Genomic DNA, 27,357 nt, shown 5'->3' with positions numbered 1-27,357 from the left:
TATATAATTTTAGTTTTGATTTGAAGTGGAATAGATAGTTTATTAGGGAGTGTTTACAACTTTATGGTACAACAACTTCAGCCACAAAGATTATAAAGGCTTTGACTTTCAAGTAACATTTTTATCCTTTTGGTAAAAAATACCGGATATATATCGGATACCGGGATTCCTAAAAAAAATACTGGGATATGAATTTTTGCTCATACCGCCCAGCCCTACGTTAAACTTAATGGGATTAATGTCTTGTCACATCGTGTGGACACTTGGAAAGAGGACTGTAAACACTCGGTTTTTCTTCTGGAGCTATATCTCTTATCAGAACGCGAAAACACAGTGGAACTGCAGGTAAGCACCGCAGCTTTTAAATGTGGACATTGATCATTTATTTAATCGCAATGTGACTATTAAAACATGTTATGAGATATCGCCACTGATATATTTATAAGCAGCATGCAAAAACACTTATAAAAAACAGTTTTATATAGTACTGACAAGAACAAAGTTTAATAATAATCGAGTGCTCGTATCGCGTTAAGAGTAAATGGGAAACCAATAGTAACATTATATAAGTATAGTTTTATTAACTTTTACCTCGCGCAAAAACAATAACAACACAAAAGACACTAAATATGAATAAGAAAACAAGTAATAGTTTTATCATGACACCAAATACTGCTGATTTGATCTCATTTTGACCATCAAAAACAAACAAGGCGAATATCAGAGCCAGGGAATCCCTGTCAGAGATGTAGCCCAGAGAGGGCGGTGGTCAGCGGGGCGAGTGAACACTGACGTCCGCTCATGCTTTGGTTCTCATACGTACCGAATCTCACTAAGCAAATGTTCAAACAGGCGCTATCTTTACTAATCGACTGTAGATTTAAATATAATAAATATATATTCTCGACTGAACTAATCTTAAAACTACACTTTGTGACCAAGAAACGTTAATATAAAGAAACGCCTATCCGTCCATTGAGTTATTATGAGATTCAAAGCAGCCGAAAGTGTTACCTGTCATTCTGGCAGCCCTCAAATCCGTGGCGAAAGAAGTAGTTCTCAAACAAAGAGGCTTTTAAAATAACTCCATTGTTGTTTTCTAGTTTTCGTTTTTCAAACGTGTGCCGTCGAACTGTTGTATAAAAGCAATATCGCTCTCGGAGTCATGTGATATAGCTCTATATCATCACAGCTGTGATTGCCTCCGGCACTCGGCCTACGTCCTCGTGCCTCTGGCCTAATCACAGCCGTGATGATATAGAGCTATACCACACTCCTACTCGAGCGATATTGCTTAATTAGCGTCTTTTTTCTGTTTTTCCGCTATTTGAGATCGGTTTGACCCGGAAGCGATGCATGATGTCAGACTTAACAAGCGGATTGTCTTAAAGAGCACCTATTGTCCGATTTACGTTTTTACATTTCCTTTGGTATGTAAGTGTATATTAGTACATGTTAACGATACGCAAAAGGTACAAATCTCAAAGTAAACGATGACGCGAGTTATTGTCTCCATCATTAATCTCTTTTCTTGGACTACAACAAACACACGGTTTGTAGGCAGTTTACTTCCTGGGATTGGTGATGTAGTAAAGACAGACATTATCATAATTCCTCCCAGTTCGAAATCAGCCTGTAAGTTAACTCCTGTTAGCATTGCATTGTGCGCGAATCTTCCAAATATGGTAAGGAGCATAACATTTCGGGTCAGAGGTATTCAGCTGGCCAATCAGGGACACAGAAAATCTGTGCGTTTCAGTTTGGAGCTCCAAAAATGTATGGTTTGTGGAAAATAATGTGTTTTTTTGGACCATAAACCACGCGAACACATTGTATTATACCAAATACACAAAATAGTGTTTAAAGCAATAAAAAAGGTGCACTTTAATAAAAAAAATTTGTATTTGCTTTTCTTTAATTGGTGGACCCTAAACTCAAAGAATCTAAATTTTAATTTCTTGTTATTTGAAAAAATATGGACATCGGAATACCTCTACTCCTCATCTCCGTTTGTTGGTTTCTTGGCTTGTTGCTTTATTACCCCACACCTCATTTTCATTTCCTTAATAAATGTTACTTATATGGAATAATAATTTCTCTGTGGACATCTCTACCGTTACTGTCCAACACCTGATGTTGCTACAACAAGTCTCCTGTCGGCAGTACGTTGTTCACTCAGTGAGTCCGGGGTTGCCCCTAATTTACGAGATTCAGATTCCTACGAGCTGAATCACGGCCAGGTGCAGGATTTTTAAAGCAGATCACCTAAATCATATGATTAGCTGCTTTGTTGATTTTACACAGCCTCTCCTGCCACATCCACAGCGGTGAGACCCAGATTTTTCCCTTTACTCCGGCTCAGAGGGACTGTGAGGGTAGCATCTGCTGACTCCGTCTCTGGGTAGACTCTCTCTCTCTCTCTCTCTCTCTCTCTCTCTCTTTTTGCTCAGCTGAGCGCAGCACACGTTCACAGTGCATTCACTCTCTCTGTCAGAGCTGTATCGTACGGACTGCTTAAGTTCATCGCTTGACTTGACTGGCACACATTTCGTCTCCAGCAGCAGCTTCAGTCCTGTTCGCGCACGCCACGCTCCAGCCATGCTTTTAGGTGAGTACGGCTTTCGTTGAGGATAGCAACACGTTTGCAGGTTTTTCTTTTTTGATCGCTTTTTTGCGTGCTGTCCGGGATTTGGTGCATTGGTGAAAGCTTTGTGTCAGAATTTGTTTAGTTAAGAGTGTTTGACTGCTTCATTCTCCTGCTTTGATTGCCGGGGAAGCAAGCTTTGAAATACGACTGTGCTCTGGATTTATGTAAGAGATCTTGTCAACACATTGTTTTGTTTATGTGGGTTAAGTTTTTGCCATTGCTAATACAGCTCGTGACACCTTATCTCCGCTGATGGTAACTTGACTTAACATGCTGACAGTATTCTTTAAAGAAGAAAAGTAAACAATCTAACCAGACAGTAATACATTATTGCTTATAGTATCACCTGATAGATGTATTATATAATTGCCTTAATATTCGTTAAAAGTATTAAGTAAGTATTAATTAATCAATTACTAAGCAACTGCGTTTTTTTTTCATTTGTGTTTGTGTTCTTTTCATGCTGAGAATTTTTTTTTGTGAAATCAGTTTTAATGCGTCTGAAATCGCTTCAAAACAAAACTCCCACCTTCTGTGGGTTAGCGATGTCAGCGAGCAGCGTGGCATTGTGAGGGGTGCCGATCTCCCTCGTGGCATGACATTGCGGCTTACACGCTCATCCTCTGTCGTGTGGGTGTTTGCGAGCGATCACGCTCGTGTTTATACGAGTTCATTGGAAAGGGTCCCTTAGTAGCTGCTTGCTCGATGAAGTAGTAATGCAGTGTGATATTTCCAGAGCAAGGGGACCAGAAATAATCAGGCATGTCTGTGGGGAGCAGGGCGTTGAAATTGCTGTTGATGGTTGCCTCGCGACTGTCTGCCAGTCTTGCGAAGACCCCTGTGGTGAAGACCTCGGGGGGACCGAGCTCTTTGCCAGAACTTTAGCTACTTCATTAAGCTTCATACTAATGGAAAGACTCAAAGAAATGTTCTGGATGGGATACAGGCAAAAATTGGTTACAGTAACACACTCGCCGTGGTGAAGCAAGAAAGGTTCAAATACACTGCTTTAAAAGTATATGCCAAAAGACTAGTATATGTTTTGTGCATTAGACATGTAACTAATATTTTTATAGGGTTGTCAGGCAATTAAAATCGTATTTAGATTACTTACATGCAGTATGCCAAATATCAAAAATTGGAAATGTTAAAAAAGCATTTTAAAGCTAGCAGAAGTGCAATTCGCTATATATCTATCTTTACAGTATATGGGTGATTCTCACAAAATCCAGATTTAGAAGATGTCCAGCATCAGAATTTTTAAAAAGCCCTTTTATATGCATTTACAAACTCATGTTTCGGTAATGAGAACTAAAAAGTTGTCTAGGTACTATGACAAACAAAATTTTAACTTTTATCTGGAGAGAAAAAAATAAGAACTGCTTGTCTGGTAGCCATCTTGAGTGTCACAATCAATTATGTCCCTTCCAACAATTTTTTTTAAATGTTAGTTCATTTAGGGCTTAAACAATGATTGAAAATTGTTGCGGAGGATGAGAAAATTGGTCTTGGACACATTTATATTCCTTATTATTGTCATTGTTTACCAATGATCACCAATCATCATTTAGATTTTTTTATTATAAACATTTCCATGTCAAAGAACCCAAATCCATTCATGGACACGTTGCGGTAATGAAATTTTTTTCTTTTCCTTTAATGTCGAAAAACAACAAAAATTGGTTTGTATGATGTTATTTGAAATCATTTGCAAAATAGTACATGAAGAGATTTTTGTAACTATATTCTTTTTATTTTGATAGCATTTACTTTTTTTATCAAAATGTCAAGCAGTTCAGTTGTAAAAAAATGATTGTAAGATCGTGTCTTGTTTGAATGGCTACTTGAGATGTGTTGCCTGTGGTAGCGGCAGAGGCTGTGCCGACTGCAAATTAACAAAATGATGCGTTGCATTTTGGTGGCACTCTTTACAACTTCATTTTCTGGCTTTCCACCTCTTGTGCACCAAGTATCATTCATTAATTCAAATGGCCAGTTGCTGGCCCATACAGTACGTGAAACATTACATTTGTTTTTGTAAAATGATACAACTATCGAAAAGACATTTGCAGCAAAATGCAATTTAGCCTTGTTTAATGTATGTTTTATGCCAGTTTTTTCCACCGCAGAAAATAAGATCAATAAAACAGTCCTTCCGTTCTCTTTGGTCCATAAACATCCAGAGTAGATTTGCCCCCGTGGATACATTTAAACATTAATGATGTTCCTTGTGACCTAAACAATATTCCAATGTAGATTGTACACAATATGACCGCTGAAAGTAATGCCTCTCGTTGAAGGGGCATTTGCATAATCAAGTTTCTTAAATGGGTGTAGATCAAATTAAATATTTAAAGAGAGCAACTTCCCCCACAACGATAGAGAGAGTTTTGTTGAGAAGTTCAATTAAGTAGCTCTTTATCTCTCTCTCTCTCTCTCTTTATAAACATTATGTGACATGTTGTATGCTCTTCATGCTTTATGACTTCATAAGACAGGAATGATGGGTTTATTTAATTATGATTCATGGTGGGTAGGATTTAATGGGGTTGGGATGCTGTATATAAGATTTTATTGCATAACGCTCTGGAATACTTTATTCCGATTGGTTAATCATGGAACTCTGTGGTCAAAAATTATGAAAAACAATTTTCATGTCAATTCTTGTCTTTTCATTTCCTAAGACCTGGTGTGTCCACATACGTGGACATCACATTTTTTGTTGTTCGCACCATAATACTTTATAATTCTGTGTAACTGGAACCTGTTGTACACAAACGTGGACAATTAAACTGCTTCACGTTCAAAGAAAAATATTTGGTTATTATATATATATTGGTTCTTCCTAACCCCAAATAGCTGGAAGAAATCTTAAAGGATTACTCAATTTTCTTAAAAAATCCTAGTTATTTGCTCACCACGATGTCATTTTTAGTCACATGTTTAGTCGAGAAGAAATTATTTTGAGTAAATTTTTCTCATTTTAATGGACTTTAATGGACCCCAATACTTAACAGTTTTAATGCTGTTTAAAATTGCAGTTACAAAGGACTCTAAACGACCCCAAACGAGGCATAAGGGTCTTATCTAGTGAAACGATTGTCATTTTTGGGGAAAAAAATTAAAACTATGCACTTTTAAACCACAACTTCTCGTCTTCCTCCGGTCGTGTGACGCCCCAGCGCGACCTCACGCAATACGTCATCACGTCAAGAGGTCACGGATGACGTATGCGAAACTACGTCCCAGTGTTTACAAGTGTGGAGAAAGATGACCGTTCCGACGTTGTTGTATGTGGAATGATACTAATTAATGTCTTTGTGTCAGTTTTTTGTTTAAAATGGTCCGCAACGGCGCGTTTCATATAGGTAACACGTGACCTTTCGATGTCATTACGCAATTGCGTGAGGACGCGCTGGCGCGTCGCACGGCTGGGGGGGGATGAGAAGTTGTGGTTTAAAAGTGCATATTTTTAAAAATGACAATCGTTTCGCTAGATAAAACCATTATGCCTCATTTGGGATCGTTTAGAGTCCTTTGAAGCTGCGTTGAAACTGCATTTTTAAACTACATTAAAACTGTTACGTGTTGGGGTCCATTAAAGTCCATTAAAATGAGAAAAATCCTGGAATGTTTTCCTCAAAAAACATAATTTCTTCTCGACTGAAGAAAGAAAGACATCAACATTGTGGATGACATGGTGGTGAGTAAATTATCTGGATTTTTTTTTAAGAAAATGGACTAATCCTTTAAATGCAAACCAAAGCTCAGGTCTTAGTCGTTTTCTAATAAGCAATGGAGTACTGGTCACCCTGTTGTCTTATATTTTTCATATTGGCTTAAAAGTGGTTTGATCATTTCATATTGCGTATTACCATGGTTAGGGCCCTTGAATAAACATCATCTTGTTCTTTATAATGATTAAAAATGCCAGCGCACTAAACTAGCATGACAGTCTAGGCTCATTAGGAACTACAGAGCATCATTAAGGGAGCTGTCGGGTCCAAAGATGCTAAAGGAAAGCCAAATGATCACCCAGAACCCCAAAAGTTTTGCAACACAAGGAAATATGATCTCATATGAACATAGCAAAACAATTTATAATGCTGGCAATACAGCATTTTCTCTGTATGCTGGGTTCCATCCAGTGTTGGGTCAAAAGGAGATGAACCCAATTAACCACCCAAAGTGCTGGGTTGTTGTAACCCATTGTTGGGTCAAATATAAACATTTTCTGAGTTAATTTAACCCAGCTTCTGTGTTCGTCCCTTTTTGACCCAACGCTGGGTTGAAAATAACCAAGCATTTTTTTGAGTGTGCGTGGATAAATTAATGCCAAAAAGAAAATAATATTAAGTGATTACATCTGATATCTATTATTATAAGATTTTCAGTCATTTTTTGTTAATATTTAGTGCTCTGTTGTATACATATTTAAGAAAAATACCCTTTAGTTAAGCTCAAGGGTTTAGAACTATTAATATGCAAAGCTAATGAGGCCCCAAGGTCAATTTTTTACAATATTATCAAATCATTGTGGGAAATAAGTTTGCAGGTACCTAATGCCTCGTGTTGCCATGGAAGACTGCACTGTTATGCATGACAATTAGCCTGGCCACCATCCTTGGACCTGATCTCTTCTCTCTTATCTGTAATTACAGTCAAACCGCTCTTCCGTGCTTGACTGCAAATAATTGTAATTGCAAACATTTGTTATAGCAAACAACACTGTCAGCAATAACAATGATAAATCTCCAGGCCTCTCTCATTGACCTCAGGTTAATACGCCGGCCGTTTTGGGTTTTAATTGACACAGAAGCGTAACTCCTTCCCGGGAGGAACGGAGCGGCGGGTACGCACCCTGACGTATAGCGAATATGTCAGACGTGGCTTTGAGCGAAGCAATATTCCCCTTGTCAGGATTTGATTTGCATGCATTTTATGCTTTTCGCTGTACTGAATATTAATGCCCATTATTGTTTGATAAAGTGAAAACGGAGAGTACATTTGGGTAAGAGATGTGTCAGCTCTCAGAAAGGAGACCTTTGCTCCCCGTAAAACTCATTTTCAAACATGTGCCAAGTTGCCAATGCACTTTTAGCAAACATTTTACTTTTTTGACAAACAAGCCAGAAATGCATTGACACAAGGTTGCTGGAGGGGCGGTCTCTTTGTCTGCTCAAGGGATGTTGTTACCGGCGAGCCAGGTTTGGAAAACAAGCATTAGGGACGAAGTTTGGGCTGTGAAGAGTCGAGCGTGACAAGAGGTTCCCCGTTTCTTAGTCTCCATGGTAACCTGAGATGAAACAACAAGTGCTGCCGCTGGTAAAATCACTTTATGAAAGTAATTTGCACAGCATGAGCGTTGCGTTCAGATTCAAGCATGACGATGGCTGCTGCGTATGTGACCGTGCTCTTAAAATGGTAAAATAAATTGCCCTTTTTTGATCAATCTCGTGCAAAAATATCTCATTTGGATGCCAGTTGATATCATGGCAAGCCACATGAAATGCAGAATTGTGTGTCATGAGTCATGACAATAAGGGCATTAATTTCAGCCAGCAGACGCATTTGTTGAAACTAAAGTGCAATCTGTTGAGCATTCACACCTGTATTGTCACTCGCACTTTGCAGTTTCTTAATGCAAATCAGCTTTCGACAGGGGTCTTGTAATGCTTTGCACACTAAATTTGTTTTTAGTGTGTTGCACCTGGCCGTGTACTAAAGTTCACGTGACTATGTAATTGTTCTTTGTAGAACAGATGTTGGTGATTTTACGATTGTTTGCTTAATAATCTCCCTCTTCTCCTAACATTACCGGCCCATAAATCCCAGCGTTTGGATTTTTGCTGGCTAATAATTGTCAGTCATGCTTTTTAAGGCGAGCATAGCTATTACTTTGTGTCATACTTAGCGTTAAGATTTATTTATTTATGGAGTATTAAAATGTGGCTCATAACTCACCCACGTACTGTTTGCTGTAAGGCCATGAATGATAGCTCTCAGTAAACATGTGGGCTGTTGAGGAGAGGTGTGCTATTAGTTTTGCCTGGCAGGTGATTTCATAATCTTGATGTTGTGTTGTCACCTTTGATGTGAAAAATATAGCTCTTTGATTATTTTTGTGCAAAACAAAGAGAGACACATACACAGGGCCTAAAACTAACTTTATGCCACACCTGCCAATGGCAGTGACTTGGGAAATGTTACGGCCATAAATATAACATCTGCTCTAACTAAACATATTTAAAGGTATAGACGGTTTCATCGGACGCACGTGATACACGTCTGGATCCGAACTTTACTTCCGGTTTCGTTTTTTTTAATGGTCTGACTAGTTGCTAAACTGATCTCTTGAACAAATGCCTCGTCGAAAATAACAAATGTTTTGGTTTCCTAGGTAATCTATGTGTTGTTTAAACTACGAACTACGTTTAAAGTACTTTGTTGTTATTTATTATTAGCAGAGTTGACCGGAAGTTACGTGCGGACCGCGACAGCTGCTTGTTTATGTTGTTACTGCTGAAACCGTCTATAGCGGAAGATTTTTTTTTCGGGTGGATCATCAAGATGTCTGAGGGTCGCAAGTAAAAAAGTGTTTACGAATTGTATGACAAGAAGAGAAAGGCTTCTGAAGAAAGAAACAAGACCAGAGTGTTTTTGGGAGAATATTTCACACAGGTTGGGCTTCCCACTGATGCCTCAGTTGTGAAGTTTCTACTCGACAGGTAAAGTTTGGCATGCTATTTGAAGAAATCCATTTAAAATCACTGCTAAAAGTTGATGTAAGCTATGATTAGCGATGTTAGCCCTGGCACAAGTCACGAACCGCGCAGACACGGTAAACATCTCAATGTATGAGCCATGCCGGCAGCAACTTGTAAACAGAGCGAAGAGAAGAACTAGGGTCGTGCATGCTCTCTCGTGCACACGTTAATAGTAGGGATGTAACGATTAATTGCGTGTCCCATTAAAAATGCCTGTCGGTATTCGATTCTGAATCGCAAGGCTGCGATTCTTTCTTTCATGCACAGCTTGTGCGTATACTAGGACATTTGGTCAGTAGGAAGTCGTTATCGATCTAAAATCATTATCGGAGTCGGAGTCGTTTATAACGTGCATTTAAAAAAGCAACACTTGTTAAACAAAATCATTCAAAATATTCTGTATTATCATGAAAATACCTGAAACAATTTGAAGAACAGTGATATAAATATTCCTGTAGACATTTCCTGGAATAGCGTTCGTAGTACTACTTCTTCTGTGGCACAAAGGAATTTTCTGCACGAGAGCGCCCCCTGGCTTTGGGGGTTCATTCAAATTCTTTCATTGAGAAAACGCGCATTTGCACGGTTAATCGTTACACCCATAGTTAATAGGCGTTACCTCTCGGGAGGAGGTAGAGTGTTGTGCATGTGCATTTTTTTTACTAAGTGGAGGGGCAGTTCTTTTCAAAAATTCGGGAAAATCTTCCGCTATACCTTTAAGTAACATTTTAAGTAATGCAATAACGCACTTTTTATTAACATTAGATTTGGGCGTTTTGACTTAAGCCAGGAAGCAAACACCCAGAACATCTTAGCAACATGCAAGTGAGTTTGCAGCGATATTGAAAGGGTTAAAAAGATTCTCAGATGGTCTCGACGGAGCCGATTGTGTAGTGGGCAGCGCTCCGACATGTGGTGCTTTCGCACTTTCTACGACCCGAGTTCGATTCCTGGCTCGTGGTCATTTGCCGATCCCATACCACTCTCTCCTCCCTGTACTTTCTTGTCCTCTCCTAAAACTCACTGTTAAATAAAGGCAAAAACTGGCCAAAAATATAACTGGTTCTGGTCCCAGTACAGTCTTTTAAGAAAGCCTTGGGAAACTATTCATGTCATTGACAGACTGCCAACATGTCACGGAGGTTCTCTGCAGAAGTGTTTGTGACTGATTGAATAAATTAAAAAAGTTCTTTTCATCTTTATATAAATGTTTAAGCAGAAAGTTTCTTTTATTCTCGCGGTTTTGAGGTATGACGTGTTGTGTTGTTCTAAGAAGTGTAGACCTTGGAAGCGATGTTGTTGGTGAAAGGTATTTCTTTCATGCAGTTTTTTTCCAACGCTTCTCTCAACGGCCTGGGTGTCAGGAACGATGTTTCTTGTCCCATAATCCCTATAGAGTTGACACAGATTTAGCAGCCGTCCGTTTGCATGCACGTCTCTGTGCGGTGAGTTCACAGGTGCCTAGAAAACAGGTGATGGATCTCTTGAACATTTTCCAGCACATTGTCTCCTAGCCATTACCCCTACTGAGAACCTAATCCTTCTGTCAACAAGAAAATCTATCTCACTGAATGATCCATCCCCTGGACACGCGAATATACAGCGCTTCGGGTTTGACAGCCGTGGAATCTGGCAGTGGGATGCTTTCCATCTTCTAAACATCCAAACATGAGAACTTGGCTTATGTTTTTGCCTTTTGATTTCGTCCTCCTCTTCCTTTCTGCCTTTCAATCTCTCGTCTTATGCAGGTGGATTGAGTCAACCCCAGTGAGTCACTCCAGGGTACATATATAGAGTTAAATAAGAGTAAAAGATTCACCGCCTACTCTGCCATGGGGTGCTGCCAGAGAGATTGAAAGAGAGAGTAACCTATTTGAGAAAGACTGAAATATATCTGCTCATTTTCACTTTGACATGTGGGCCTAGCTTCTCTATTCACATTTTTGTGTGGTGTATATACAATATGGTTTAATGTTTAGGGTCACTTGACTTTAATGTTTCTCATAATCTTATGAGGGATAGTTGAAATGAAAACCAAACCGATTAGAAGCACCATTCGTTTCCATAGTATTCCTTTTTCCTACTACAGTATGGAAGTTCTTTGTGTTCATCAGAACAAAGAAATTTATACAGGTTTGTAACAACATGAGAGTGAGTAAATGATGATCATTTTTGGGTGAACTTTGTCACTGTGTGTCTCCTGTTGTCTAATCATTATTCTGGTTGTCGTGCTTATAAACAATTATAAACAAATGAGCAGTGTTGGGCAAGTTACTTCCAAAGTGTAATACATTATATATTACAAATTACTGTCATTTGAAAGTAATTAGTTACATTACAATATTACTGTCTCTGAACTGTAATGAGTTACACTACTTTTGCATTACTTTTGAGTTACTTTCATCAAAAGAATAGAAGTATGACTAGGCATTATAAAATGTTAAAATGTAGTTTGTTGCTGCTTATAAATCTAGAAGTTATGTGTTGGCCCTCGAGCTTTGAATAGGCAAAGTGAAGATTTATGGCAAAATACAGTAACAATCACTGTCAGAATCAAAAACATAAACAAATGATCTGGTAAAAGTCTGGTAAATTATGGTACACATACCAAACACAATAGAGCCCACTATAATGCAACCTATACACTAATAACATGGCAAGACACGCAACCTCTTTTCATTTCATCACTCTTAATTCAGATTCACAGCACAAACCTGGCATGCACTGGATTGACACAACTTATCAAAAAGTGCTATTGGAGGATCAGGCCTCAAGGAATACAGTCATTTCAGTACAATATAAGGATTACATGTAGGCTAACATATAATTGCTTAATAAAACACAGACAAACAGAGGAACAGGAGACCGATAGAAACTTTCTGTTGCTTTTACTTAGTGCTCTTATTCGCAAAATTATGCGTGTGCGACGCTACCGGACCTGATTGCGACCACTTTAGTCAATGCTTACCGCCGCGGACTTCCACATGTCTATATTTGACGTGCACCGCGTCCAAATCGCATTTCAAATACAAAGTTAAAGTAAAAATTAACATGTTGCATACAGCACGTGGAAACAGACATACGCTGCGTCTCAAACCGCCTACTTCCATACTATATAGTAGGCAAAGAGTACGAGAAGTAGTGATTTTCGCCCACTATATAGTATAGAAGTATGCGGTTTGGGACGCAGCCATAACTATTACACACAGCTTTTTCATGTGTGGATGCTGGTCGCGCGCATTGGTCAAAAATAAAAAAAATAAAATAACAGTCTAATTTTGAAATGCATTGTTGTAACGCGCTCGTTACTAAGACTGTAACGAGTAAAATATTACCAAAATTTTATTAGTAATGCGTTATATTACTGCGTTACAGCAAAAACTAATATATTACTGTAATATATTATATTTTGTAATGCGTTACTCCCAACAGTGCAAATGAGTAATCGTCATCATAGTAACTGACGAAAGTTGGATGACTTGAACTCCACTGCTTCACTCCCATCTGAAGTCGCTCATCATTTGCATAAAGTTAAACTTTTCTCAGCCTTGTTGCGTAGCAGGACACGCCCTATTCCTGTAGCCATCTGGGTTTCCGGAAGTAGCCAAGTTTTCATTAAAATTAACGAGATTACATTGCCCTGCCATTGCTAGTTGCTGGCAGTCTGCATGTAGCTTAAAGGGACACTTCACTTTATTTTGAAAATAGGCTTATTTTCCAGCTCCCCTAGAGTTAAACATTTGATTTTTACTGTTTTGGAATCCATTCAGCTGATCCCCGGGTCTGGCGGTACCACTTTTAGCATAGCTTAGCATAATCCATTGAATCTGATTAGACCATTAGCATTGCACTCAAAAATAACCAAAGAGTTTCAATATTTTTCCTATTTAAAACTTGACTCTTCTGTAGTTACATCGTGTACCAAGAACAACAGAAAATAAAATGTTGTGATTTTCTAGGCAGATATGGCTAGGAACTATATTCTCATTCTGGCGTAATAATCCAGGACTTTGCTGATGTTCCATGGGTGCAGCAGGCGCAATGATATTACGCAGCGCCCGAAAATACTCCCCTTGGTAACTTTCAATAGCTGGGGAAAATCATGACCGAATAATAAGAAAAAGCTGCTTATATGAGCCCATCATAAATATTATTTTAGGTAATTTTAAGTAAATTATTTTAACAACACAAATTTTATTAACGTGCGATTAATGCGCACAATTTCTGTTTGACTCTTGGCTTAGCTCGTTGTTGGATAAATTGAGATGCAGCCTTATGGTGCGTTCATACCAGTGGCGTAGGGGCGGCAAAAACGCGCTAATCGCACATAGTTGGACACTTGAACATTTTGATTTTACTCGCTTTATTCGCATGTGAAATTCTAGTCATTTGAGAAATTCACGCGGAAATTTGCATCATGGGAGGGGCTTCTGCGACTCCGCTAAGACTCAGCTCGCTTCCTGTAATCACGTCACTATTACAGCAAGGTCCTGAGGTCCTTGCGCGCACAGACAGAATTACAGTATTAGAAATATCTCTTTTGACAAGAATTCACCCAGATATAATATGTTATGTCTTACGTAAATGTTTGGTTAACTGTTGGGGATCTGATGTGTAACATGATCTTTGCATGTTTTTCCATAGTTTTCATAACTTTTTACTATTTTCCTAAAACGTGAAAAAAAGGTTGAGAATAAGCAGGTGACCCTGAACTTTTGGACGGATGCTTTATATCCACCAAGTCTAAAAAAAAACACATGACAAATTTCAATACCTCTCAGGGCCTAAATACTGGCTCAACGCAAAGATACTGGCCCAGTCAGGCCAGTGGTTTAGCGTCCACAACAACCAACAACCAATAAGGTAGGACAAACCTCATGACATTGCCGAGAAGTTAACGTTCGCTTAAAATGTGTCTTGATGGTAACATTGTATAAGAATACATACAGACAAATGGCCACACAGGCAGAAAATATAATTTAGTGACTGAGGGTGAAGCACTGGCCCGATCGAGCAAGTGACAATACTGTTAACTGGCCCGAGCGTCTCTTGAAGGAATATTCCATTTTCTTAAAAGAAAAATCCAGATAATTTACTCACCGCCATGTCATCCAAAATGTTGATGTCTTTCTTTGTTCAGTCGAGGGGAAGTTGTGTTTTTTGGGGGGGGCATTGCAGGATTTTTCTCATTTTAATGGACTTTAATGGACACCAACAATCAATACCCAACTCAACACTCAACAGTTCCCTCCAACGGAGCTCCAAAGGACTACAAACGATCCCAAACGAGGCACAAGGGTCCCATCCAGCAAAACGATTGTCATTTTTGACAAGAAAAAGAACAAATATACACTTTTAAACTACAACTTCTCGTCTAAATCCGGTCGTGATGCGCTAGCGTGACCCCACACAATACGTCATGACGTCAAGAGGTCACAGAAGACGAACGCGAAACTCCGCCCCAGTGTTTACAAGTCTTGAGAAAGAGGACTGTTCCTACGTTGTTGTATGTCAACCAATACTAATTAATGTCTTTGTGTCAGTTTATTGTTTACAATGGTCCGCAAATGTGCGTTTTATATATGTAACACGTGACCTCCCTACGTCACTACGCACTTACGTTAGGTCGCGCTGGACCGGACCCAGACGAAACACCGTGGTTTAAAAGAGCATATTTTTCATTTTTATTGTCAAAAATGACAATCGTTTTGCTAGATAAGACTCTTATGCCTCGTTTGGGATTGTTTATAGTCCTTTGAAACTCCCTTGAAAAAAACTGTTAAGTGTTGAGTTAAGTATTAATTGTTGGTGTCTATTAAAGTCCATTAAAATGAGAAAAATCCTGCAATGTTTTCTTCAAAAACCGTAATTTCTTCTCGACTGAACAAAGAAAGACATCAACATTTTGGATGACATGGTGGTGAGTAAGTTATCTGGATTTTTCTTTTAAGAAAATGGAATATTCCTTTAAACTGGCCACGGTGCCACCGGGCAGTCCTTTATGTTAAGCCCTGTATATACTTATGTACGTGCATGTGCGACCTATGCATACAATGTACGTGTGCACTCTTCTGAGGACAAAAATTGCGTCACGCTGACTGTATGCGAACACTTGCATACACGTGAAAAATAGATTGTACTTCAACCTTCAGTTAACTCATTTTAACTGAAGTACTCTTTAAGTGTACAGAGCAACTATGAATGGAGAGCTGAATGATGTGACCTTGTAATTTTTCAGCTTAATGGCAAAACCTATAGCACTTTAAATGAGAATCCTTTTTATGTGTGTGGTCATTGTACTAGACCCAAAACATGCATGAACACAGCTTCTAGCTATGCAAGCTCAATTTCATGAGGTTTAATGCTGATAAGTTCCGAAATGCATTTGCTAAGATCAATGGAATTACATGTTGCATTACTCTATAACACGTGCGTGTAAACTAAACTACATCTGTCTGTAAACTGTCGCACGGGCATGACAATACTTGACTTGAAACCGAAAACTAATCATAGTAGCAGATATTTTATTTTAATGTCTGTACAAGCATCCCATACGATACGCCACAGTTGGGTGGCTAGATGCATCTATGTGCATTTACTAGTGTTTGTAGTCATTTAGGCTTAATTGTAATGCTGATTAGATACAAGGTTGCATGACTCAAAGGACCTTTTCAAACGTACTCATGCACGAGTTGGAGTTAAATACTTAAATTAATTCCCAGTGGCTCCATGTGTTTCTCATCATGTGATTAAAAGAGCAAAAAAGCTTACAGACTGCAGGATCCAGCTTCAAAGTAAAATTATGAAATTAAGTGAAACAAGATGTAGTCGTAAGATTTGTTTAGCGTTATATGCAAGCATTTTAATAAGAAAGATGTGTGGTGGTAATACAGGAAGATCAGGACGGTTTTTGAGTCTGTTTAATGTTATGAAGTCGTGGCAGAGGAAATGTGTTTGGCGGTGACACTCTCCAATTAAACAGTGACACCTGTAAAGGAATAACAACTGTAGAAATATAAACATACAAATTTTAAATACTTTTATAAATGTTATTGGGGCCAGCTAACTTATGTGGTAATGGTTGTGTTGTGAGTATTTTGACGTTTAAAGGAAAACACCACCGTTTTTCAATATTTTACTATGTTCTTATCTCAGCTTAGATGAATTAATACATATCTTTTTTCAATATGTGCACTTTTGATCTTTGTGCAGCGCTTCTTGAATGTGTTGGCAGTTGGCCTAGCCCATTCATTCCTATGGCTCCAAACAAAATTTTTATTTTGTGCCACCATTCTTACTCGTGTAACTATGTAACAGTCAGGGTTCTTGAAATCCTTGAAAGTTTGTGAATCTGGAGGGAAAAAATTCAAGGCCCTGGGAAGTTTTTGAAAACATAAATACATAGATACAGGTCATTAAAATTGCTGAAAGTTTTCTGGAAAAAAATCCATATAATTCCCTGTGTAGTGTAGGATCATAAAAATTCTAGACTTTTTAAGCACACGTGCTAAACTTTTCACTTTAAAAGCTTATATCTTCTGTATGCAAATGTGATTCATACCCAAAATGCTTTTTCGCATAGTTGTGTTTGACACATGAAAACGTCTCAGGTTACGTATGTAACTGTTGTTCCCTGAGAAGGGAACAAGACGCTGCGTCTCCCTTGCCATACTTCCTGCATCCCTGTGACGCCATCTTTGGCAATATTTCAGATAGCGATATACTTCCTGGCTCTTGCGTCACCCTGTCTTTGTTGTTAAGCCTCACCATTGGTCGAATTTGATATACACATTCAGACTCACTTACCCCTGGAGGTGTCCCCAAAGTGTCACCGGCACGCAGTGATGCAGCGTGAGTTACCTCGAAAGGGAACTGTAACAATATATCTTAAAAAGGTAACACGATGTAACCTTGCTCTCACTTGAAATGTGTCCCCACATTTAGTCCTTGAATTTGAGGGTATTGGACCTGTAAGGTCCTTGAATTTGAAGTTAACTAAGGTGTGGGAATCCAGAACAGGCTTTAAATAGGGAAAACATGGAAGTGTTTGGTGGCTTATAAACTCATCCCTGTTTGGAGTCATAGGAATGAATGGGTCACGCATTGAAAAAAGATAGGTATGTATTAATTCGTCTAAGTTACATAGTAAAATATTTAAAAACTGTGGTGTTTTCCTTTAAGAAGTGCATACTGCACAAAGAATTAACAGTTTATTTACGAACCCGTCTGCATTGTATTTCCATGCAAAAATTAGTAGAAACAGCACAGCACAAGAAAGTTTTACCCTGACGTGGATGCTCCCGTAAATGCAAGCAGATCTTTGCAACACCTGAAATTTTTGGAATCTAATCATTACACATAGCACAAAGACGCACACTCATTGAGAGGCATGATTTCATTTCCCCCGTTGTCATGAGATTTTTATTAGAGGACACGCAACTTCGTTTTCACAAATTGTGTTTAAAGGCACAGACAGAGCCTGTTCAGTCTCGCTGTCGTGCTTTGAACCGTTGGCATGTAAATCTGCATTTATATTGAATTTAGGACATTATTAGATTTTCCTGAAATAGTGATGCTATGCATGCAATGTCAGCGTGCAAAGACACAGCACAAAAAGTGCATTGAGCAGCTGTGTCGCATTTAATGGTTTAATCCCACTGCGGTCACTGTGCTGTCTAAAGTGACCGCCTCATTAGACTTGCCTTTGGCTGGGATGGACAGCCGATAGCAGTCATCTAGGCTGAAATGTAATGCGTCAGTGTCATGTCCCCTATTTACTTTTCGTCACCATTCTTGATCTATGACGAACTTAATTAACCCATGTGAGCTAGCTAATAGATGCTCCTTATAGTACAAATTGAGACACAGCTGAAATAGACAAAGTCAATAGCAAGGCCAAACATAATAAATCCAAAAATACACTGTAGAGTCAACATGAAATTAAAATAGACCCTGTTTACATCATGTGCACAGTTCATCTGCATGCTGTATTCAAATAATAATATTGGCTTAATTAACTAAAAAAAAAAAAAAAAATGTAATAATTTGTTCTACTTTGAAATAATAGGCGATTTCACGGTTTCTGTTGTTTTAACCCTGCTTACTGAAAAAAACTGATTCATTCAATTTACTAATTTACTAATTTTTTTAAGGTAATTGGTTGCAATCAATTTATTTAAGCTACATTTAAACAAAAGTTATTTTATTTTTTATTTTCTAATTTTTTGGTTTAAATGTAGCTTAAATAAATTGATTGCAACCACTTACCTTAAAAAAACATTGAGTATATTGAATGAATAATTTTTTTCAGTCCATCTGGCATTTTTCTGATATGAACATCTACACATAACATCATAAATGTCAAAATATGTCTTATTTAAAGACAAATAGGTCAGATTAGACCTATAAGTGTTTTATATGTCCAAGTTCTTTATTCGGGATATGATCCTTGAGTTAGTTTTGATTGGCTATATTAGGCATGTTTTGTTATGCAGATCTGGCAACCCTGCATGTTCCATCAGCCATGCAGACCAAAAATGGATAGCAAAAAGCGACTGTCTTATGTTCGTCCTGAATCAACAAAACATGCCACATGAAAGCACGTAAGAACAAAGAAAGGCGCTCTGAAGAGAGGGTGGGCTCTTCAAAGCTTGCTTGCTTGCATTATATATTAAATGTGTATTGCTAATATATGTATATTTTAAAGATGCTGTGTAGTTCAGATGTGGTGCTTATGGTAGAGGTTTGAAACAGCAAATCTTCTCTTTTTATTGATTTTAAAATAATTTTAAACCTGAAACTTACATTTGCAAATTGTAATATATAGAGTAGGCCTCTTTTTGAATCATTAAATAGTTTTGCAATAAATAATTAATTTATGCAGTTTTTTATTTAGGGCAACACAACGTGATTAAAACAAAATTCTGTGTCAGAGACACCGTGCACTGTCTAGTATGTAAACAAGTAAACTCACTATGCGGGTGTTAGATCAAAAGCTTAATGCTGCAGCTTTTTGAATAAGCATCTCTACATGCTCTTATGCCTCACTTTTTAAGGTTCAGTTCAGTGCTTTTCACAGCCGGTTGTTTTTAACTGTGATTAACGTTCTTTTGGAGTCTTATTTGCATGCTTAGACAGCTGAAGTCAGGGGTGCGACAAGGTCCTGGCTATTGGAGTGCAGCCCTCAATGTTTCTTCAGTAATGCCAGATCTTAATTTGTGTGGGTTTTTTCTTTCCTTTTTAATGTTTCAGTTTCATTTAAAGAAAAACTGATAAATGAAACCATATCAAAACAACAGTTTTGGCACATGGGATTGGAGATCAGGAGGAATGTTGATGGTACAGCTTTCCAAGTTACATGTAACCTTTATTTATATAACTCACATAAGTCCCCATAAACTACTTGAAGAGTGAAGTTTTCTTTGGTGTGTACGGATTTTCTTTTAAAGAGCAACTATGGTCCGACTTTACATTTCCTCTGGTGTGTTGGTGTGTATTAGTACATGTTAACGATATGATACGCAGGGCTCAACATAAAGGACTGCCCGGTGGCAGTGTGAGAGCCATTCGGGCCAGTAAACCCTATTGTCACTTGCCCAATCGGGCCAGCGCTTCGCCCTAAGTCACTAAAATATATATTTTGTGCCTGTGGCGTTTGTCGGTACGTATTATTATGCAATGTAACCAGCGAGACACATTTTAAGCGATGCGAATGTTAAATTCTCAGCAATGTCATGAGGTTTCTCCTACCTTATTGGTTGTTGCGTGTTACGTCAGTTGGTAGAGCAAAAAGTTGGACGGCGATTACCTTTGATAATGGGGCCAAATGAAAACATAATTATTAAATATCCTGGAAGCAGACATTAACTTGGGTAAAACACGATGAAAGAAACAATGTAATTTTTTCTACAGTTTGCCGTCAGTTTCCAGGTAAAGCAGACAAGTCGGGAGCCTTTTTCGTTGGAACAAGCAAATGCCGTAAACAAAGCCAGAAACTCACGAGAATAGCCGACAACACGTAGCTTGCATGGTGTCAAAAGGGTTGCTTATAACCTTTTTCCGGTCCACTGAACTTAATGGCAAAACGTATGAATGAAGAGAATTTTAAGCGCATTGAAAGACATATCAACACAGACTATTAATAACAAATGCTGAATAAACTGTATATTTATACCTGACTATATTTTACTTTTTAATTATTATTTTAAATATGTGACACTGAAATCTTTTTGGATAGGCCATTATAAAAAATTCAAAATTTGCGCTGAGCCTTGTATCTAAAAATGTACGGTATAGAAAATAATGTGTCTTTTTAACCATAAACCACACTAACACATTGTATTACACCGAATACACAAAATAACATTGTTTTTAGCAATGAAATAGGTGCACTTTAAAAATGTGTTTTTTGTCAACGGCCTTCAGTGTATGTCAGAGTCATAAACATAATGGCCGGCGCCTACGTTTTCATTTGCTTGCATAAGTACTGTAAGTTGTTATGGGTAAAATTTTAATATTTTAATTATAAAATATATGAATTGAATATATTAATTATCAAATTAGATTATGAAATAATATAAAGAGTCATCAAAATTAGGTAGTTCATTATGACTCATCAACATTGTGTTGTCAATTTTTCTGGAAGAAAGATGGCAAATGTGAACTGTGCACAAATGCTAAAAGTGAATTTTGTTACCTTTTAGGAGGTCATTAGCAATGTAGATGATTGAGGCTAACAGACATTTACCAAAAGCCATATATCTCCAATAAAGTCTTTAGAGAAAAAGGTGATAGATGTGAGATACAGTAAATATGAAAGTAGTTAAGCAAAAATATTAGATGTCTTTTTGTATGTACCCAGCTAAATTAAAGATGTTAACAACACAGTTAGCGTCACCTGTGTGCTTACCACCATTTATCAAAATATATTTTTCAACAGAAAAAGAAAATTATAGAGGTTTAGAACAACATAAGGGGATTTTTTTACTATTTAACTATCACTTTAAAAACAAAAAAGGACAAATATTCATTACTTTAGTGAGCTGTGACTGCAAACTCCCGTAACCCATAAAGCTTTTTAATGTTTGAAGAATACCTACAGTACTGTGCAAAAGTCTTAGGCCACCATCACCAGCTTTGTTGTTTTAGCAAAGTTTTAATGTCCATCCATATTTATTTCTGACTCTTTTTTTAAGATACAAACAGAAAATACAGGAAATATGTACACAAAATTAAAACAAAAACTAAACGTCTTCTTCAGGCATCAGTCAGTATTAAGTGTGACCTCTCTTGGCATGAAACACGTCTTGAGCTTCTTTGAGGAGACTGAAGTCATTTGATTAGAATTAGAAATTAGGATTTAATTTCATTTAGGTTTAAGAGATCCTGCAGCTGCCTGCTATTTCTCAAGTGGAAGAGGAGTTTAAATACTTGACATTTCAGCTTATACTTTTATACAGTTTTTAATACTAATACACATTTTCTGTATTTTCTGGTTGTATTCTAATAAAGAGACTGAGAAATAATTATATATGATCACTATACAATTGCAAAAACAACAAATCTAATGGCAACATGGTTGCCTAAGACTTTTGCACAGTACTGCAGATCCATGTAACCGTTTGTGAAAAAGTTTAACATTAATTTAACACGGCTAATTTAATCTGCAGTATATCTCTGATGTTTGTAATCGACCATAGGCTTAGTTCATCATGTTGGCCGAGTCCAGTCACACCCCGGGCTGATGTTAATATCATTGACCTGCTGTCGTCTTTCTAATAAAGATCTTTGTGATGGAGGCTAGGTTGTATGCCGTTAGGAGATACTTTCCATTCACAGTAACTTACGACCCACTAATTAAACAGACAATCCCTCTGCAGAAGCCCGAGGTTAAGTGCTTTTCTGCTGAAGTCTCAGTAAAGATTTCCTAAATCACCCAAGTTAGGTCTGAACCCTCACACGTAATGTTAGCATGCAAGGTCTTTGATGCCTCTACCATTTGATGTCTTGGAATTACATGTTCAAATTAAAATAATTTAATGTGCCAGTCTACATTTTTCTCCAGTTCATGCAAAGTCAAGCAAGCAGTAATGCAGATCACAAAATATTAAAGTAATAGTAAAAAAATGTTGCTGTCATATTCTGCTTTTCTGGGTTTGTTTTCCTAAACTGCAGGTTTTGTTTTCTTTTGTGCAACATTAAAAAAAATCCATTGATGAAAGTATAAAGGATACCTCAGGTACCTCGTGTCTTTTGAAGCCATACCATAGCTTGTTTTGGGGGCAGATAAGTCATTTATTAAGTCATTATTTTCTGAAATGTTTAATCTTCTTTGACTGAGAAGATTTTTTTTAGCAAAAAACATTATGTCCATTTCTTATACCAACACTCTAAAAATGGCTGGGTTATTTTTGACCCATAATGGGTAAATATTGGACAGAACACATGCTGGGTTAAAAATTACCCTGTGCTAGGTTAAAAATGACCCAATGTTGGGTTGTTGTTATTCAACCATGGGGTATAATAACCCAGCAGTTTGGTTAAAATAACCCAGCATTGGGTACATTTTTAACCCAGCACGACCAATATTTACCCATTATGGGTCAAAAATAAACCAGCCATTTTTAGAGTGAACCTTTACCAAAGCCTTCAGATTAGTGAAATAGGGGTGCAGTTTGGATCGCCACATATAAATTATCAATATAAGGTACACTGAAAAAAATGATTCATTGAATTTAATTAATTTTTTTAAGGTAAGTGGTTGCAATCAATTTATTTAAGCTACATTTAAACAAAAAAGATTAGTAACGTAAAATAAAATATTAAACTTTTGTTTAAATGTGGCTTAAATAAATTGATTGCAACCACTTACCTTAAAAAAATTGATTAAATTCAATGAATCATTTTTTTCAGTGTACCTTTATTTTGATGCTCTACACATTTATGTAACTTCAATCTATGCATTTCTGCTAAAGCACCTATTTTTATTAATGAAAATACTGTCACCCCCAATAGTTACATTTCCTTTAATTGTTTAGCAGATGCTTTTACGGACATGAGGGCAGTTTCTAGTGCTGTGACGGATCGCAGTTGATTCGTGATCCGCAGTTCAGCTCGCATGCGTTTCGCGGATTAATACGCAAATTTAAATAGGGCAAGTTTATAATTTGCACTAGTGATGCACAGGTTTGCGTTTTTTTCAACCCGTGGGTACCGCTTTTATGAAGCCCCGCACCTGCGACCAATAAAATAGACATACTAGGCATTTGTAATGTAAATAAAAAGAGGCTTTATTTCAGCCTAAAATTGCTTGGAAACAGCCATTAGATTACATCGCCCTGTAAACTGGCAACAACATACGCGAATAAACCATAGAAACCATCATGGTCATATTAGTATAGAGATAGGATAATGATAAACATTTTTAACATTTACAAAGCAGCGTTTGTATTATCTATTTACAGATTTGCTACCTTTTAATCTCTCCCGCAGATCGTCTTTCATCTTTTGTTTTGTTGTTGTGGCTGGGAGCTACTTGGCGCTTCCGTGATGTGACGCTAAAGGTTTGGGGATACGTTGCACAAGTTACGTTGCCTACGTAATTTAACCTTATCAAAGAACCTTATTTAACCCAAATATTTAATATATTCTACAGGAAATTAGACGCAACATACATGTTTTTTATCTTGTTTTTAATGACCCACCCTAACCCGCCCCGCAGTAAAGTTAAAATTTCTTTACCCGCCCCAACACAACCCGCGGATAACCCGCGGGGCCCACGGGTTACGAGACAATTTGCACTAATTTGCACGTGTTTCAAAGGCTTGCAAATACTAACATTTGAGTGATTTTAAACAATTTAACCACAAAGTGGTGCTAAAGTGAGCAGCTTTCTCTATGCGCACACGTGTCCGGTCCAGCTTCAGTCAGAAGTGATCATCACTATGCCCTTCAAAGATCAGAACTCTTTATGTGTAAACTAAACTTTTTAGAAAAGTGCGCTACTGTGTCTCAAACTGTAGGCCATTAACATACATTTGGTGAAAAGAGCACAAAAAAACAACGTAACGTTTTTATGTGGGGCGACTGTTTATGCTACGCCATTTGGAATTCGCCCTACGTCTGTGTGTGTGTTTAATTGCACTCAAAAGTGCACACACGGAGAGACACGTTTCAAAAAGCAAGCGAATATAACATCTTTCTGTTCTTGACAGGACACATACAAACAAAATCATCTCTATAGTATTCTTTTTCTAATAAAACATTTGTTTATGTCTTAAGTGTATGTTTAGATTAGAGTCAGAAGCCAGTCCATGCTTATCTTAAAGAGACAGTAACCTTAATTAACCTACTTAAGTCTGTGTCATTAATGTTAATCAAACAACCCAAGACAAAGACTCGCTTCTGCAGCTCTAAAAATAATAATTAAATTTAATTCATACAATAAAGACTTAAAGTTATGATTAATTTAATTTAATTTCTGTACCTAATGCTAATATTAAACCTTACTTAATATGCAACTTTCTTCTTTTTACACTGAAAAAAATGATTCATTGAATTTAATCAATTTTTTAAGGTAAGTGGTTGCAATCAATTTATTTAAGCTACATTTAAACAAAAGTTTTATATTTTATTTTACTTCACTAATCTTTTTTATTTAAATGTAGCTTAAATGAATTGATTGCAACCACTTGCCTTGGAAAAATTGATTGAATTCGGTTAATCATTTTTTTCAGTGTATAAATGTGATTTCTTTATTTGTTATTAGATTTTCCCACCCCTTTTTTGCTGATCCGAAAAATGATCCGATCCGTGCCTCAAAAACCGTAATGTGATACGAACCGTGAGTTTTGTGATCCGTCACACCCCTAGCAGTTTCCCGTACAAGGTTTGGATTAATCCAGGATTAGGCCTTAGTTATTTTAGGACTTTTAAGTAGTTTTGACAAACATACTTTACAAAAAACAATACTGGTTTGCATCTTTAGACAAAACAATGGCACTGTTATTATGTTAAGATACGTCATTGCAAGATGTTTGTCACCCAAAAATGAAAATTCTGTCATCATGTTGTTACAAACCTGTATAAATTTCTTTGTTCTGATAAACACGAATGAAGATATTTTGGAGGAATGTTGGTAACCAAACCCTTCGTGAGCCCTATTTACTTCCATAGTAGGAAAAAAGAATACTATGAAAGTGAATGGAGCTCACGAACAGTTTGGTTACGAACATTCTTCAAAATATCTTCCTTTGTGACAGAATGACAGAATTTTCATTTTTGGGTGAACTATTCCTTTAAATTAAGACAGCTCAAACATTTATTTTCAGTCTGGGACTGGGATAAGCCCTGTCTGGGAACCCTTTTTGTGTCCATTCACTTTTTATTTTATTAAAAGGATGAATATTTTTCTCCACAAAAAGTAATGAGGCTTTGGAGGAAATAAGTTGAACTCTAACACTAATGATAAGAGAGGTTTCATTTTTGGCTGAACTATTGCTTTAAACGTCAGGACATAAACCACTGTTGAGTTTAATTCACACCTGTTCGCTCTCAACATCGTAGACCGTGGAGACGTTCAGCTGCTGGGCGAATTATATATTCTCCTTGGAGAATTGCTTTGTAAAAGCCGAACCAAATTCAGATATGTGGTTTCAGGCTGCACGCATAGAGAATAGCTGTTGAAATGAATGTTCATCATTTGAGGCAAAGATGAATAAGCTCTTTTATACCGAGGCTGATGTATGCTCATTTAATTCCAAACATTTTTCTCTCTTGGCATTGTAAATCGTCCCCAAACTGTCAGCAACTGAACGTTTTTCAGTTTCACATCGTTCTGCTGTTGTTTAATTTTAAAATCTACATCTTACCACACTGTTTCTTTTTTAACCGGTTTATACACTTCCAATCGTAACATCCAGAAAAAATATGAAGTCATAACCACAGCATTTTTTTTCCCCTGTTCAAAAGCTTAAGAAACATGATACTGGACTAATAACATACATTCTGTGGAAAAACCTTTACGACGAAATCATTCTGCGAAGGCCATTTAAAAAGAAAAGTCACTATTGGTTGGGTTTGGAGTGCTATCAAATTTGGGATATGGGGGCTTAATTCACTCAAAGCACTAGTAAAAACAGTGCTGCTTGTGTTTCCAGCTATATCTGAGAAAGGATCTGCTGATCGATTTCAGATCTCAGCCACAATCCTCATTTACTGCAATATTTACCAATGTGAAATGATGGTGCGGCTTAGGTTTAGATTAGGTTTAGAAAATGACATCTGAGCCCGTGCAGGCCCAATATGATTTCTCTGCACCGCTCATTCATTGCACCAGGTGGCAAGAGACCTTCTGGGTGCAACCAAGTGACCACATCTCAAGCTGTCTCTATCTCTGTTTCTCAGCTTGGTTTTTTGCTTCCAGTACAAGGATTTTACCGATTAAATCCCACCTGCCGCAGATGCACCTTCCCCACCCTCCTTTCAGTCTGCCTCAGCCTTATTCGTTGCTGCCAAGGGAGAGATGAAGCAGAAACCGAGACCTGACAAAAACCTGGACTTGCAGATGCCACAGGTCCATTCCCATGCATAGTTTAGTTCTGTCTATTGATGTCTACCAATAAGGCTTATAGTAAAGAAAGTTATGCTAACTTGGTCATCCAGACTTTTGGCTCCGTGAATGTTACAGTTCAGTCAATGTGATTAATGGAAAGTGTTTTTGGCAGTTGATGTTTTGTATGCAGTGAATGTCGGGAGTTTCAAGGACACGTAACCTCTGTTTTATGCTGCAAGATTTTCACTTTGTTGCATGTCTTTCATTTATCAGCAGCTATTTATCTTGTATTTCTTGCATTGTGTACATTGGATTTGTTTCACCAGTCAGAAAAAGGTGAAATTTGGTTGTCTACTAGACTTCTGCGTAGAAACATCTAAGTTAAAATAAAT

At 37.5% G+C, this 27,357-nt stretch overlaps 1 protein-coding gene across 5 annotated transcripts in view; it reads left to right on the top strand.

The window, feature by feature from the left end:
• znf385b (zinc finger protein 385B) overlaps positions 1-27,357 on the top strand; it is a 203,042-nt gene that overhangs the window by 108,034 nt on the left and 67,651 nt on the right. The window contains exon 1 of one of the 5 annotated variants that reach the window (XM_073854673.1): positions 2,454-2,608. The exons of 3 other annotated variants lie outside the window; for them this stretch is intronic. In XM_073854673.1, coding sequence (XP_073710774.1) covers positions 2,599-2,608 — 10 coding nt within the window. In that variant the 5' untranslated portion in view covers positions 2,454-2,598. Of the gene's footprint in view, positions 1-2,453; positions 2,609-26,967; positions 26,987-27,357 lie in introns of those variants that run through there. One more of the 5 variants, XM_073854674.1, reaches the window with a different exon arrangement.

Source organism: Misgurnus anguillicaudatus, chromosome 17 (genome assembly GCF_027580225.2).
Source record: "Misgurnus anguillicaudatus chromosome 17, ASM2758022v2, whole genome shotgun sequence".
NCBI lineage: Eukaryota > Metazoa > Chordata > Actinopteri > Cypriniformes > Cobitidae > Misgurnus > Misgurnus anguillicaudatus.
Note: the sequence above shows the minus strand (reverse complement) of the source record. Positions and strands in the feature narration are given on the sequence as shown.